This window comes from Drosophila willistoni, assembly GCF_018902025.1.
Source record: "Drosophila willistoni isolate 14030-0811.24 chromosome 2L unlocalized genomic scaffold, UCI_dwil_1.1 Seg196, whole genome shotgun sequence".
NCBI classification, from domain to species: Eukaryota; Metazoa; Arthropoda; class Insecta; order Diptera; family Drosophilidae; genus Drosophila; species Drosophila willistoni.
Window position 1 is genome coordinate 9,241,055 of NW_025814048.1, and position 17,566 is coordinate 9,258,620.

At 31.7% G+C, this 17,566-nt stretch overlaps 1 protein-coding gene across 1 annotated transcript; it reads left to right on the forward strand.

Annotated features, from left to right (window-relative positions):
- The first annotated feature begins 1,813 nt into the window (after positions 1–1,813).
- LOC6640539 (rhythmically expressed gene 5 protein) lies at positions 1,814–14,278 on the forward strand. The gene is made up of 3 exons (XM_002062918.4): positions 1,814–2,488; positions 13,004–13,202; positions 13,396–14,278. The coding sequence occupies exons 1-3, from the start codon at positions 2,375–2,377 to the stop codon at positions 13,992–13,994; spliced, it is 912 nt and encodes a 303-aa protein (XP_002062954.1). The 5' UTR covers positions 1,814–2,374; the 3' UTR covers positions 13,995–14,278.
- The last annotated feature ends 3,288 nt before the right edge of the window (positions 14,279–17,566 follow it).

The window sequence follows — 17,566 nt, forward strand, 5'->3', positions numbered from 1 at the left end:
ATTGTTAAAAACTATGTAGATGTATTGTTTTTAAAAGGTTTTTTTTATGTACATGCATACCAAGATACATACATATTTAATGAAAGATAAATTAATAATTTTTTTAAACTTTTTTTTTATCACTTGTGTGTATTACGATGTTCTTATGTGGCAATTGTGATCAAAGTTATCTTTAAAAAATCCGAATATGTTTGAAACAAATAATCAAATTACTGAGCCCTTGCATTCTATATATAAAATGAATATTATCTCATTAATTAATAAAAGATATTATAATATTACAATATTGTCTCATTAATTTGAATGATTGATAAATATTTGAAAGAATAAAACAAACAAAATGAAATTAAAAATTATCTTTCATATTCATAGGTGGAACTAGGCATGAACAATTTAGAAAGTTTGGCCTTCAAAGCTGCCAAATTATTTATGTTTTGTAACAAATTTATAAGTTTTCGTAATTGTCGATTAACAATATTTACTTTAAATGTATTTTATTCTTTATTCCCACGATTTTGAATAGCTTCTTTAAATATTTCAAAAAGCTACTTCTTTTCCCTATTTTCACAACTTAAATCCTATCCAAAGTACCTAATTTTGTATGTTTTGATCATAGACTGAATTGAAGAACTTGAATATGTAAGAGACTGGAAAATTATTCATTGTGTTCAATAAAATTTATAACTTTTTGCATGCTTTGTAACTAAAAAATTATATATAAACAATATTCCATTGAAATTTTCATTAATATTCCAAAGCGATTTTAAAAAATTCTCTTACTTTGGAGTTTTCTTAAAATGTTGATTGCATACTTTAGGGTGTAAATTTTCTCCACTTCACAGCCTTAGATCCGCCAGAGTATCTAATTCAACATATTTCGATTAAAAAGAATAATATAAGCATAGGCTCTTGATTTTAAGAAGAGTATTCTAAAGGATAACTGGGTTAAGTTTTATCAAATGAGAATGCCTTATCTATTTTAAAGATTTATTTGAAACAGCTTATATCACTTTCTTTAAAGTAGTCGTCAATATTACTCAAATGGAATATTCGAATACTGTTTAAAAAATACACAAAGTCAGTTGAATGCATTTTTAAGCAATATAACATCCACAACAATTTTTACTCTCTCTCAAGTGTAGATCATCTAGAAAATCTCATCTTCTCCCATTTTTCAGGATTTTTAAATACTTTGTTTATAGGGCTAAAATATCTACTATAGATCGATCGATCGCGTACTTCTGAGTATGTTCGAGTGAGTTCTATATTATCTTAGTATTTAGGGTATCTAAAAAGTCTTCCCAACTGTCATAGATCTAGCAAAACTTTTTTGATGTATTTATTTTGTTTAATTAGCGTTTTGTTGTTAACATTTTTTGTTGTTAGGTTTTTTTTATTCTTTATTGATCGCAAAATTGTGCATATAAAGTAATTAAAAAGCCATAAATAATTATAAATTACAAAACTCTGCTGGCAGCAGACTCCACGACGACGACGACGGTTAACGTCGGTGACAGCAGGCAAACTTGACTTTGAAAATTTGCACAAAAAAAAAACAAAACACAAATAATAATAGTAGCTTATAAAATGTTTTTTTTTTTTGCAATTTCTATTTAAAGTGCAGGCGAAGAACAAGTTTGAGAGAGAGATAGAGAGAGTAAGATTACTTGTATGCTCTTCCATCTTCAGGCCTCTCTCAATGGGCAGCTCTCTCTCTCTTTTGTTGGGGCTTTGCTTTAAGCTTGCTCTCTCAGGCCTAGCTCAGAGCTTAAATACGAGTGCCCGGGCGAAGTTCGTTTGAAGAAGAGTCGCAGACACCGTCATTGCCGGTTGTGTATGTGTGTAGATGTTATTTAGTTTGGACATATGTGCGTGTATATGTGTGTGTGTGTTAAGGAATTTTTACTCAACGTGTACGTGATCCCCGCTTGAAACCCCTCGCCGCCTCACCCACCCAATCCTCCTGCCATCGTCACTGTGGGCGTGAAACAAGCTTTTTGCGTTTTAACACCAAAAAAAAAACACAAAAAACAAACATTTAATAAACAAAAGCACACAAAAAACATATACATACATATATATATATTTCAAATTAGCCACGCTAGTTGTTTTCTGTTAATTCAATTAAGTGCAAAAAAAAAAACAAAAACAAAGACCACAGTTCGAACAATAGAAAGTTTTTCTGTGTTAATTTGCTTCAAATGGGCTACCAAAACGCAGTTTAATTAACTCAGTTAACAAAAAGAAAAAAAAAGAAAGTCCAAAAAATCTTACACAATTGGACCCAGGGCTAAGCGGATCACGCGGTTAACATAGAAAAAGACAATAAAATCTCTTTGCGTACTTTAAGTTTCAATTCCAATAAGCCACAAAAATGACGACTGCGGCGAAAGTAATCTTGGCCAGCTGCCTGATCGCTGCATTCGCCATGCAAATGAGCTCGTCATCAGCCATACCCATTTGGGAGTTTTTAACACGCAATGAAAAGGTAAGCAAAATGCATTTAAGGAAATCGACTCAACAAAAGGCAAATATATTTGTTGGCTCACTTTTTGCACCTGATAAGAACAGATAAGTCTTTGGTTTAGGTCAAAAAACTTACCTTAAGTGATAAATGGAGAAATTTATTTGATCATTTGAAAGTTTTGTTAGAAATTATTGGGATTTCCCATGTAAAGAGTTAAGAAATTTTGTGGATTTCACTTTAATTGGTTCATGAAAATTATATTTTTATGAAAATACAAGTTATCATTTGTTATTTAACAATTTACAATAGTTTCGAATGAAAAACTTTGTATTTAGGAAATTATATTTCTCTTTAAAATCGACTTCTGGGGATCACCCACTTGAATATGGATGGAATACGATACTTTGGGGGTAATAAATCGCCTTTTTTGGGTCAACATTTTTATAATTTTATAAATATTTTCAACCTTTTGTGAGTACTAAGAATTTCCGTTAAACTATTGGCAATTAAACTATTGGCAAACTGTTCTGGCAATTGTTTTATTAGGCATTTTGATTAAGTAAGTTGCAAAACTTTATAAAATGATGCAATCGTAGAACTGTTTGTGCCATTCTATATATATTTTTCATAAACTAGGCCGAAAAAAAAAGATAACATGTTCAAAAAGTGCAATCAATTGGTATTTTTAGATATTGCTAATAACGTTTTAGATTAAAAAGTAGAAATTCTCAAGCTATTAGCAAAAATTAACTGAAATAAACAATTAATTTAAACTGCTTAAGTTCAAGAATTTCTTAATTTCCTTAGATTTCTAAGGAAAAGTAATGAATTCTCTTCTTGGAAGTTGTCAAAACAAGCAAAAACCAACAAACAAATCTTCTGCCATCTGTTCCACGAATTTTTGTGGTCAAAAAGAAAGAGAAAACTAAATAACTTGAGATATTTATAAGAAAGACCAACAAAAATTTAACAAATTTGATGAATCAATTTACAAAATCAAATGATAAGTTATGAAAACAAAGCAATTAACCTCATTGCACTGAATTGAGTTTCATAAATTGAACATTTATTTCATTCCAAACGATTGCAATGAACACTGCATTAAGTATACGCCCGGTATGCTCCAATTATGACTTTGAAGTGTCCTTGGCATTGGCCATCTGTCTAAAACTAGCACAATATTTTTGCACTTGAATAACTTGTAGATATACATAAAGTTATTTCGTTATTGATATTATGATAACAACCAAAAAAAACGAACTTCAATTTAATATTTATAATGCATATTTAACGGCTTTTTTTTAAAGTCTTTCTTTTGTTTTTAACAATCAGCGCGTGTGTTTTGTGTTATGTCGCGATGTTCGGATGTCATCTGTGTTTCCACACACATACACAACCAAAAACAAAAAGGCAAAATATAAACTTAAACAACAACAAATTGATATTGAATATGAATGGATAACAAGATACGATTCGATCGGTTTTTGGTTTGGTTTTTGGCATCTTCAAAGTCAGTGAGCGGTATTTTAACTTAATTTGCATAACTGTACCGACAGCAGAAGCGGTTCAGCTGCTGTTTTTGCCCCCCTTTACAACCAAAAAAAAAAAAAAAAAGGTGCAAGACAATAAAGACAATAAATACTTGAAGCCACTTTTCATAGATAGTTAAGTTATTGAAGAACGTCTGGCCCAACATTTAGTTTAGTCATCCTTGACATGAATATATATATAAATATATAGTCATATGCATTTAGACTTTTAAACTTGTATATATGCAGATAAGAGTCAAAGTATCAACAAATTGACCATCATGATCAGAAGCTTAAGAAATGCCAGAGAAAGTATTAAACAAAGAAAACTTATCTATAAATAGAAAACACTTATTTAAATTATACGAGTTTCATAAATTGAAGGTAAACCAAACTGTTCGTCAGACAATCTTAGACTAGGCAGTAACTTTCAATTAATCATTTGAGCAATTACATATTTACATAGCAAATAGCAAATTTAATTGCCAATACTCTAAACAATTAATCTACCGAAGTATTTTCATATTGCATAAATTTCTAGTCAATTGATAAATGAATCAAATTGTTAAATATTTAGATTTATTAATGAGTATTTTCCTTCTTTATCGTGACTCTTTATTAATTAGTATTTTTACTCTTTATCCTGACTCTTCATCTCTACTTTTACTTATGCAAATATAATGTTTAGATTTTGAAAACTTTTAAAAATCAAGTTTGATACTTTATAAAGCAAATCATTTTAAGTAAAATGCTTTCTAAATAAGTAAGTGTATACAAAATTTTAATTTATTAACTTAATTTATATTATTTTGCATATAAATGGTTATATTTACCAAATTTTATTAAATTAAATAAGTAATAAAGTAATATTTTTATGGCCATTTAACTTTGGTTAACTCTAGTTAAAAAAAATGTACAAAATTCGATTACATTTTTAAACTTTATTGATCTGCTTTCTGAAATCTCGAGTTATTAACTTACTTTAAATGACTTTCATTAAATTTGGTACACATTTTAGTAAATGTACATCTTGAGCTTTATAAATTTTTATTTTACGAGGCATTAGTTATGAAAGAAAGAAATTTTTTGTTAACTACCCAAAAATATATACTCTTCATTTAAAGTTTTGGTAATTAAATAATGTAACTAAGTAATTACCTAATCTACGCAGATTCAATGACGTAGGATTCAAATAAAGAGATTATTTACAACTTTAGATAAAGTATTAAATACTAGACCTAAACAAAAACAAAGAGTACTAGCTACAAGGCCTTCGACTCTTTTAGAAATAATTTTTTATAATGCATTTTAAATGGAATTCCGAAAAAGAAAAGAAAATTTAACTCCATCCTTAAATGAATAGAACTAAATGATTTATTAATAACAAAAATGTAAAGAGATTCCATCTCAAATTATATTGAAATGTATAAAATTTTATGCACTTTTTTGATTACGCCTTTATTTATATTAACAACCATTTTACTAAATTTTTTGCTAGAAAATGGGATTCTCATTTATTATTGTAATTGATTAAACTACTTAGAAGATGGAGTTGAAGCTATGTCCTTTGAAGTTAAGGACCTAGGTCCTAGGAAGATTAACTAAACACACACTTGGCCATAATTTTGATGACAAGCTTAGATGAAACTCTTTAATAAATGTCTATAAGATGCAATCTTTCTGCCATTTCTGTAGCCAAAATCTACTTAAAAATCTTCTTAGGCCACTAGTCTAAGCAATAAGACCTCGATATTTAGGGGGACTCACTAAATTCTTTGTTATATTTATCGATTTGCTATGTGAAATTAATAAAACGTATGAGTTTTTTAAAGGAAATTGGCTTAAAATTCGTTACAATAAGCTTTTTTCTTTAACCAAGTTTATTACATCAGATTTTGTATATAAATTTTCTGCAGTTTCAGGGAATCCCCATTCTCTATTCTCTGAATCTATGGCATAATAAGTTGTGTGATTCAGAGAATTGGCTATTTTTAAATAAATCTGTGCAATTTTGCAGCTTCAAATGTAATTTTCTTGCAGTTTCAAGCAGCAAAAGAAGTAAAACAAGCAAAAACGAAGTGTGATTTATTTATTTAAGAGCTAACTTAGTAATATAAAATTAAAAGCTAGCTTATTACATGGCTATGGCAGCAAAAGACTTCAGCTCAAAAACGAAGATGTAATACAAAACAAAGTTTTGTGCAAAAGTATTACAATTTTCTACAGTTTCGGGGAAACCCCATTTTTTATTAGATTGCTCTCTAGATAGATGGACATTTCTTTATATACAACCAACTTTCAAACAAAGCTAAAGTACCCACTCTAAACTAAGAGTATGGATGACAACTAAACCATTAGAGCTTAACCAAAGAGATTAACATTAACATTTTTGTACATTTATGAAAAACAACAGTTTCAATTCACATTTGCCATACCTGTAAATTGCTCAATCCCCTCCGCTACACCCCAAACACTCCCCATTCAACATCCCTCTCGTAAAAAACAAAAAAAAGAAAAACTTTTCACTTTTAAACAAAAAAAATGAGAGAAAAAAACATTACAATATTGTGCAACAAAGCGTGACAATTACACAAAGTCAGCTCGGGCTCCAGGCCATTTTTTCGGTCCGCTAGGCAGTTAATGAACTCCAGCTAAATACAACTAAAACAACAACAATAACAACAGCAAAATAATGTTTCTTATTAATTAATGTCTAAAATGTTTATTAATATATGATATGCCAAACTCATTCAATTTGCCAAGTCATTAGACTTATATACATATATATGTATATAGCTTTTTGATAGAGCGCATCAATTTTACCCGCACGCGAACTGCGCCTTAAAAATTTTGTATAGCTTCCCGCTGTTTATTGTTTTCTGATTGTTGTTGTTGTTCTTTTTTTTTTTTTGCTCATTCTATTATTTACTGAATAGAATTCTACAAAAAAAAAAGTAACAACACAAAAAAAAGAATTGTAATGCGATCTCCAACTGGAGAGACTCTATATCCGGCACCCACATCAACCAAACCAAACAAAACGCAAATGAGAAATTAATTTCTAACTCAGAATCTGGAAAAAAAGGCTACGCAAATTAAATGCCAAATTCTATTAACCAACAAAAAAGTAAACCATAAGCGGACTAAGCTGGAGACTTTTTTGAGAAGGGATTACTTTAATTGTCTCTAAAGAGAAATTTCTAATAAGCCAGAGGTAACTTAGATAAAGAGGTATCCTAACTATATAAAATTGTAAGAATAATTCTATGATTTTTTAAACAATTTTCAAAGTATCTTATCCTCAGATCATATCTTGGATAAAGAAGGATCTTAATATATTCGACAAGTTTTTAAAAAATGTTCTAAGCATTTAGATGTTTTTGGTGAACTTTTTTAAAGTTTTCATCAGCTTCTTTTGACCAATTTTTAAAGTTGTTTAAGGCCATTTTTGAAATTGTTTTTTTTTTCTATTGCAACTTTCAACTTCTTGTTAATTCCCATTTTTACAATATATTTATTGTATAATAGGTCGTAATCTAACCAGATATGTTTATTTTGTTGAGTTTTGTAATATTTGTTGTCCTGCCTTTATTTTAAAATGTTTTATTGTATATTTTCTTTGTATAAATTCTTGTTTTTGATTAAAGAATAGTTCAATCCTTTCTTAGGGTCTGTATCATAATGATAAGACCTTTGAATTTTTATTCATTCATTCATTGTATACTTTATTTCCAGTAATATAAATGTTTCATTAAAGTTCAAGTAAGGATAACAGTGTTTTTAGGCATAGGCTTTTCATCTGTGACATTCAAATGTCTGTTCGACTAAAGGCTTGTAAAAATAATTGACATGCTATTATAAAGGAAAAAGTAAAGAAAACCATTAATGTTATCTTAGACTATCTTATTTCTAGGATCCAGATACTAAAGGAAGCTAACTTCAATTTAGCGGCTTAGTACTAGAACTAACAACGATTGCAATGAGGAATGTTAATATGCCCTTAAACAATCAGGGAGATTATTTAAGAGAGGTGATGCTCAATCACCTAAATCAGTTATTTATTGATTGTTTAACAGTTTTAAGAACTGTCGATTCGTAGAGGCTAGATGTTCTGGTGAAGTATGGTAGATCTAACAAAAGTTTTAGAAGCCTATTTTCGCACACCTGCAATTTACTGATGTGCGTAGCAGCACAGATGCCCCAAGTGGAAGATCCAAACAGTACAATGGGCATAAAAATATTTTTAAAGATGATTAATTTGTTGGGGGTTGATAGCTTAGACTTTTGGTTTATTAGTGGGTATAGAAGACAAATTATTTTATTAATTTTGATAATTAGTAGCGTACTGAATCTACCCATTGAATCGGGGAGTTGCAAATATTTAAATTAAATAATTTAAAATTCTTTATTTACCTAACACAAAGATGTGAGACTATCAAAGACTAAGTAGTAAAAGGTTTTTCAAAATATTAACCAATTTTATGACATCAAGAAAGTTTTAAGTGCCAGAAATTCAAAGAATCATATTTTGAGATTCCTTATTAGAGAAAAGAGTAATTATTGTTAGCCAATCCTATTGAAGTTTTCAATTATGTAAATACTTTTGCCCCCTTTTTGGTTACTTCCATGCGGGAAGCTCTTTAGTAGACGATTGAAAATTGCAATTCATTTAAATTGTTAATTAGAATGTACTTATGTACATACATATTTAAAAGTATTTGTTTATTTTTAGACACTTTACTTTCCTGTTATTAGCAATGTTGCTGCCGTTTCTCTCCAGCGCTTTCGATATTCAATTTAATGTATATAAGATATTTTTTTATATATATATATTTTTGTTTTTTGGGTTGCCCCTTATGTTTTGGTTTTTGTGTGGCAACATGTTTAGCCGGTTTGCGGTTCGAACTTCAATAAATAAATTTACGTAAAAAAACAAAATTTTAAAATTAAAAGACAAAAAAAAAAAAGAGGCCCTCAGCTTCGTCATCATGATCAACAACGGGATCGCGGATCGTCGTCATTATTATTATGTGTATTAAGCTTGTTGCTTTATTTTGTTCAGGTCCCGGCATTTTTTTTTACTCTCCGTTGTTTTTTTTATCTTTACGTAGTTATGAAATGAAATGTTTTTGCGTTTGCCTTGATTTCTTTTGTTAGCAATTTTTATGTTTCATAATGTAACCCCAGAGCATATCAACAGGTTATTGAACCTCTGACCATATCCACCTATGATATTTATGTATCGCATCTTTCATGTACCGCCCCAATCATTTTTTGGTGAATCGGGAAGCCCATCTACCAGACAGTTTTATGGGGCATTCCATTTGATTCTCAACTTCTAGATGAGAATCGATGTTAATTGAATATTGTCTCAACCTTCTTAATAGCAAAACATAAATAAATGAAGGCAAGTTTCGCCAGTTAGTCAGAAAGAGAAATCTAGTTTTTCAGTTTATAATAAATTTTTATTTTATACATTACCTGCCATTCATGTCAGATTTATCATTGAACAATGCTGATGCTGGAGGCCCCCCCAAAGGCCTGATGGAACTGGAGGGGGGAGGGCTAATAAATAACTAACTACCTGTGAGTTCCCAATGTTCAAAATCTACATAAACTTATGACAGGTACCAGGTACACTGAGCAACAAGACAAGACAAATTCTACTTGTTAGCATAAAAATCATTTCCATAATGCAAAAACAAGTTCTGAAATTGCATCAATATTCTTATAGAGGATAATGTGGGATCTTTCAGTTGCATAGGAAGCCTAAGATTTTTGTAACTACTAAGAAATGGAGTGAGATTATATTAGATAACTTACAATGTTTATCATTTTAGCAATTTTTGTCATATTTTCTAAAGTTTTTTTAATGCCTGATTGTTTTTCAAGGAAATCATTTCATTCAATTCCATTTCTAGATAGAAAGAATTCTAAAATGATAAATCAATCTTAAATTAATCTTGATTTGATATTACATAAAAAATGTTAAATATCTTAAAGCAAAGTTTAATAAAAATTGCAAAAATTTATTATTAAAGTTTATTTTCAAAAAATGTTTAAAAAATATCAAATTCTTTATTCTGAAATGATAAATGAATCTTTAATTAATCTTAATTTAATATTACATAAAACATTTTAAATGCCTTAACGCAAAGTTCAATAAAAATTGCAAAAATTTATTATTAAAGTTTATCTTTAAAAAATGTTCAAAAAATATCAAATTGTTTTTAAACCTTTTTAAATTATAATGAATATGAAAAGGTTTATAATCAACCAAAAGGGTCGCCAAAAAATAATAAATTTTTAAGGAATAATTAAAAGAAATTATGAAAATTTTTTAGAAGAAGATTAAGATAGGATTTTAGACTAAATTTTAATAACAAAACTCTGAAATATTAGATGCATTATCTCTATAATATATATTTATACATATATATAGATATCGCATTAGACTAAGGATTACATTATGATGATCTTTTTGTCTAAGAAACTCAGTAGTGTTTCATTAAGTAAAGAATTTGCCTTATTTAATGATTTCCTTACTCCCTTTTTGTTTTGCCCAGTGTATAAACTCATGACTTTGACAACACCCGCTTGGAATTATTATTTACATTAGTTACTTTATTATTATTACGTTTTGTTTTTTTTTTATTTTATTTTAATTTTGCAATTTTCATATGCCATAAATTATTTGCATGTCTCATGTTTTGTTTTTTCGTGAGTTCTCGCTAATTATTTAATTGTGTCAGGGTCTGGATCGTAAAAATGTTGAAAGAGTTATTTAAATCAGATAAGGAATAAAATATAAAGAGAAATATAAATTTTTGTTAGCCGCCTAAAATGAGTAATTTATTTACACACATATATTAAAAGTAAACAAAAAAAAACAAAACAAAATTTAAGAAAATATACATAATCCTTTAATGATGTAATTTATTTATTTAAAAAGTAAAAATGAATGTAATAAAAGAAATTTTTATAAAATTTAAGTTAAGTTGCATATATAAGTGATCTAAAGAAACATCGATGTTCTCTTGGCGATGTTTCTCGATGTATACCGATGTTTTTATCAATGTCGATGTTCAGCGTTGTATCGATGTTTCACCTAAACATCGGTTCTATTTGCCACTTATCAAATTTTATCATATAATTAAATGAAGCTGTCTTAAAAAAAGCCCTTTCAAACCTAACTTAAGCTATAATTCGTAAAGCCAAATCAGGTAAACGAAATTTTATTTTGGAAAGTAAAACCCATAAATACTTTATCAAATAGTTTTTGAAAGATAAGGCTACCAATTAGAAAAGATATCAGCTGGTTTCATTATTTTATTAATACCTTATTCATTTAAGATTAATTTTAAATACTATTATGAGAACTTTTAATTACTAGAAAACAGCAAACTTTATTAATTTAGAAAAACACCAAACATACATCGATGCATAGAGATATTAGCCCGATGTTTTAGACACCATACATCACTAGCTATTCGTCGAAAATATTTTCGACTGATATAAATGATTTTTGATTTCGATAACAATTTTCCTTGGGTAACATTTTCTTAGATAACAATTTTCTGGGGTGTTCTTATAAATATAATTTTTCGGTTTTACTAAGAACGAATTATCCAGTCAACTTTCTAACTTTAGTAATATTTTGTTAATATTTTTGAGTTACTTTTTTAAACACTGAAATTAGTTGTAGTTTTCTGTTATTTATAGAATTGATTGTTATAAAATCTAAGCAATGATTATTTATGTAATTGCTAATTAAAGTTCTACAAAGAAAACAATGCTTAATATATATTAATACATAATGCTTAATAATGTTGTAAAGAGATTCAATGTCGTCTTCTATTTGGTATAGATTTCTGAAGAAGTAACTAACTGACTCATCACTTAATACGGCTTAATTATCAGTTTTTTTAGAAATTGTGGTTTTCAATTGGTTGTTAAGGTTCAGTTTCTAAAATTTATAGATATGTATAGTAAAAACAAGATTCTAGATCTTCCAAAAAGCTCTCTAATAGAGAGACCCCTAGCCTATCTCAAGATTTTTGCTCTATTCGAGTATACCCCATCATTTGCAACTCTTTTCGTACAGGGTATGACTTAAGAGACATAACAAAAGGTATCAATTGCATTTTATTATTTTGCATTTTGCGCACGTTTTGTGGTCAATAGTTGTACATATACATATATATACATAAGCTAACGGACCGACAACAGGTTGTTGTTTTGTGGGGTTAACGTTAACGGTAATTTGTAAAATGAGCTAACCCCCCTTTAAACCTGTCCCTTCCACCCCCTTCGAGCTGCTGTTCACCCACCGCATATCATTATGCAAACAGCGTAAAATTGTAAAATCCGAATGCAAATGAAACTCTTTTTTTTTTGTTATTTTTGTTTTTCTTTGATTGCGCTTTTTGGAAGCAGATCAAGGTGGCAGGTGGCAAAGGTGGAAGACACCCAAAACCATTTTCAAAACAAAAAAAGACTTTAGGACCTTCGATTCTAATTTGATCACTTTCTTTGTTTAGCTGAGGAATTGCCCGGATTTCTTTTCATTTACTTTGTTTTTTGGGGTTTTTTATTTTTCTGGAAATACGATTAGCACTTAAAACTGACGTCAGCTCCAAAGCACTCTATGAAGATGTGTCATCTGGTGCGATGCTCAATCTCTCTCAGTCTGAGTCTCGGGCTAAAATATTCTAAACAGCTTTTCGCTTGGCTAAGCTAAAAGAATAGACAATGAGTTAAGTGTGTCTGTGTGTGTGTGGAGGGTAAAGGGGGTTGAGGTGATCTAACTCTGATTTGGCCACTGAACCGTAAAATTTTCAAAACTGGAGCAATGGAAGAGACCTTTTCGAAATACATTTCATTTGCTGCACACACGCATCGTATGTGATTACCTAATCTTCACCTGCTCCACATCAACATCATCATCATGATCATCTTCTGTTTTTCTTCTTCTTCTTATTGTTGTTGTTGTTATTGTGCATTGCAGATGTCTTACCTGTATTCCACATTTGCCCAACTGGTTAGCGTGCACTGCAAGTCAACGGCCGGAGCTGTGGGCGGAGCCGCTGTGCCAGTGAATCAATGCAAACATAATCTCCTGGGATATGGCTATGAGAAATTGCAGACATTCTCCGATGCGCAGCTAGAGTCACTGGATCCCTATCAACGCGATGCCAATGAGCTGAGTAAGTAAAGATGATTGATGACGCAAATGCTCGCAAAGATAGTCAGATAGACTATCTTTTGTCTCCGTCTTCTGTGGGAATCGAAAGTCTCATAGCTTCCGCAAGACGTGATGAACTTTTAACCCAAATTTTAACTGTTAATACGTGATAACACAGACACACACTCACACATTTTTCTTATCTCTTCCGCCAGTCTGGTCTTCAATAATGCGAGAGCATCCGAGTGCAACTTTGATAACGACACGGAAACCATTGCCCACTCCGCCAGCCTCTTCGTTGATCATTCTCAGCCAGAAGCAAGAGCAGCCATCCCAGAATCCTCTCTTTGCCAGCACTGGCAATGAGCAGAAATTCCAATATGCCATGGATATGGATATGGCATATGGTTATGGTGCTCAGCCAGACAGTAAACCACCAACATCACCCTCCATGAGCAGCAGTGAACTACCCCAAGCGGCTGCACTTACGGGTGAACCACCAAAAACCTATTTGACTGGCCCGCTTGTGATACGTGTGCGTCCAGATGGCTCACCCGTTGAGGAGGACAAGAATCGCCCCTTGCCACGTGATGATGATCTGGACATCTTTCGCCTGGGCACAGCAGCCGCTGTGGGTCGTCCCAATCGTCATCGCAAAATAGCCACAATTAGTGCCTTGAAGCAGCAGCACTTTGCCACCGTCTTGCAGAGGGATCTTCAGCCACCCTACCAGGTTCAGCGTCGTCAATTTCGTCAGACATCCATGCCCATGATGCCCGTATCCCAGGGTTATTACTATGGACCGCAGGCGTAAATTGTATAGCTTTAGTTTCATTTAGATTTTAAGCCTAAGTCTTATGTTTAAATGCGTGAGAGATTTCTGTATGTGATATGAGTGTTAGAATGAATGAGAACATTAATTAATTTTTTTTTCCAAACAAATGGCAAATTATGTGTTTGTTTTATAAGTTTTCTTAAGTATAAACTTAATTTATTTGTGTGTGCACTAGACCTAAGAGACAACAGAGAATGACAGCTAGAAAGAGAGATTCTTGAATAAAAAATTCCGACATTATGTTTATTAACAACAACAAAAAGAGTTTCTGCACTTGCACAAAAGATGACAAAACCGGTTCGGACCATATTGGTTTTGTTAATAACAATAATATTAAGTATATGCATAATGAAAGTCACATCTTTATAAAGCCAGTTCCAGCTGTGTCAGGCTGTTCCTTGTGTCTGGGGCTCGCGAACACGCGAAAGTCTTATTAACCCACATCAGGTTGAAAATCTTGAACAATGGAAATCCGGTTCAGCAAACAAAAAAAATGTATTAATGGCAATCCCAATTAGAATTGAAAACAAATACGTAAAATTCTTTGGAATTACAATATAGAATGTAACTGGCAAATCTGCTTCATAAATCAAGCCTCTTTAACAAAACGCCACTTAATTATACTTTGTGGGCTTTTTCCATTCAAAAACAAAAAAAAAGGTCAATTCAAAAATAAAGAAGGCAGGTTTCAAATCTCGTAAACGTAGTTTCAATTAGCGCCAACCAGATGGCGTGACAATGCACAGTGGCGCCAAGTTATCCAACAGTTGCAGGGCTGCTAAATCTTTCACCGGAAAAAAGTCAGAATCATAGCCAAGTAATTTAATTTAATTTTGAATAATAATTTACATTAATCATAAATACGCATAAGTCAATTTTAAGCATAATTAGTCATAAATAATAATTTTGCTTTGAGAACTTACTTCATACAATTAACTTATAACACTTAAATGGCAATTTACTATTTGGCTTTTGACACATTTTGCCTGGCGTGAAAACGGCTAAATTGCCTGCACTCTCTTATTTACGGCGAGAGGGCAAAAATTTACGGCAAAAAGCTACCGCGAAAAAGCAAAAAGTTACCGTTAAAAAGTTATCATTAAATAAATGAAGTTAATTGATATAAAGTTAAAATTAATTTGATTTTTCTAATTTAATCACATGGAAGTGGAAGCCACCAAAAAATTCTACAGATTCTGCAAACTATCCCGGACATAGTATCACTAACCATAGAACACATAGATGGGACAAACTCATGATTTTTTGATTGCAAACGCTAGCCTAGTCATGGAACCCCAGTCTAGCACAGACTACAGAACGACGAAGGCAGGCCTATGTCGCTTGTGATTTCGTTCTGTCTATGTATGTGTACACTCGTCTGTACATGCTCAGGCTTCGTAGTGTGTGTGTGACGTGAAGTTGTACAACATCGCATTTCAACAGCTCGCTCGACCAAAATTTTTAATTTTCGACAAAACAGCGACAATGCGAATAGGATATGCCGCTGTCGAAAGAATATCAAGAAATAATGGCATCATCTACGTATGTATCCCGGTGGCTGTGCCGATAGAGTGTTCGCTTGTCGATCGGAATGTCCCTGGTTCGATTCCCATTTCAGGACCGACCAATATGGTTTTTTTTCTATTTTTTAATAAATAAATAAATAAAAAATAAATAGATAATAAATGAATAAAAAAGAAAAATAAACAAAAAATAAAGAAACAAAAAATCCACAAAAAAAACAAAATTATAAAATAGAAAAAAAAACTTATTTAAGCCGACGATTTCGAGTTGGGAATCGAACCAGGGACATTCCCCAAGATACATCACAAAGCGAGCACTCTATCGGTACAGCCACCGGGATACATACGAAAATGATGTCATTATTTCTTGATATTCTTTCGTACACCCTAGTAGTGATACCTACCGAAAATCAGGAGAATGCTATAATCTCGATCGACGCCTCATTTATCCAATAATGCGTAGGAATCTCGATGCTAGTAAATCTGAAGATTTGGTCAGCGAAAATCAGGAAAATGGACATGGGAATGGGTCCACCACCCATAGTAAGCTTTATTAACTCACATTATAATCAAATTTAGTAAAAAAAATTCATCTATTTTAGACCAATGAATTGGAAACCTATATGGCTCTTAAGAAAACCATGCAAAATCGTATCAAGAACGAGTGTCACTTGTAGAGAGGCTATGTCAGGGCCTGTCCAAAAATCTGAGAATCAAAATCGCCATAAAAGGCGATCGAAATCCATAAACAAGACGGTCCCAGAACAGGATGCATTACCAATACTTCAAAACAGAACTAGTGATGCTAGTGAAGCAGTTCCTCCTCCACCACACTCCGGAATCCGGAAATAGAAGATTTACCTGACAGCGAACAGGAAAATGAAACACCAAAACGAAAACAAATAAGGAGAAAACGAAGGAGTCGGCGTCGAATTCATTGACATTGCATAAGGAATTGGTGTCGAAAGATCAGGATGCATGTATTGATATCGAGAAGAAAGAAATGCAAAATCAATTCATTTTATAATATCTTATAGACAATATGTTATTGTTTATTTATTTACAACTTATAATTACTCTTAACTTAAAACTACACATATTATCTTATCTTATCTTATTATTTATTTATTTACAACTTGTAATTACTTAAACTACTTAAAACTACAAAATAGACTATTTTTTATTATTTATATATTTACAATTTATAACTACCTAAAACTACACATAGACTATTTCTTATTATTAACATATTTACAACTTATAACTACTTAAAACTACACATAGATTTACAACTTATAACTACTTAAAACTACACATAGATTTACAACTTATAACTACTTAAAACTACGCATATATTCTACAAGATCCTGCGGATCCATTCTAACTATATACAACCACGAGTCTTTCACGCAGAAGCGTGTCCCAATGCTGGGTATAAAATAATTATAATATATCTTGTACAGCGTGTTCTCCACTGTACAAATATCATACGGCTTTCGTCTGTGTGGGACTGGCTGGTATGTCTTAGAGACATACTCACCGTAGTCCCACCAGAACGGTATATTTCTATTCTTAAGGTCCCGCAATCGCTTCCTTTCTCTGGGCCACGTATTTCCAATTGGGTGGATTATCAAACCCACCCCGAAACTCTACGGAAATATAGAGACTAAAAAGAGATACCCATTAGATGAATTCAAACTCATTCAATTCATACGAATTACACATACCTGAACAGATCCACACCAGTGTCATTCTCGACTGGCGGTATGGACTTATAGAAATATTTCTTTTGCCCAGCCACGCTCTGCCATTTGAGCCCACATTGGAGCTCCAATTCTTCTGGGGACTCTGGCGCAGACTCCATGGAGGGTAGGGGATGAAAGTCCTCCTCCCCTCCATTATCGGCACTGGGACTGGAGCGGGGGCGTCGGGCTTCTCAGGCGTTCCTGCCGGGTGCTTCCTTGCCACATGTTCAGGCAAATACCGCTTGGTAAATGTCCTGAAGTTGCATTTTTCGAAGGAGCATTT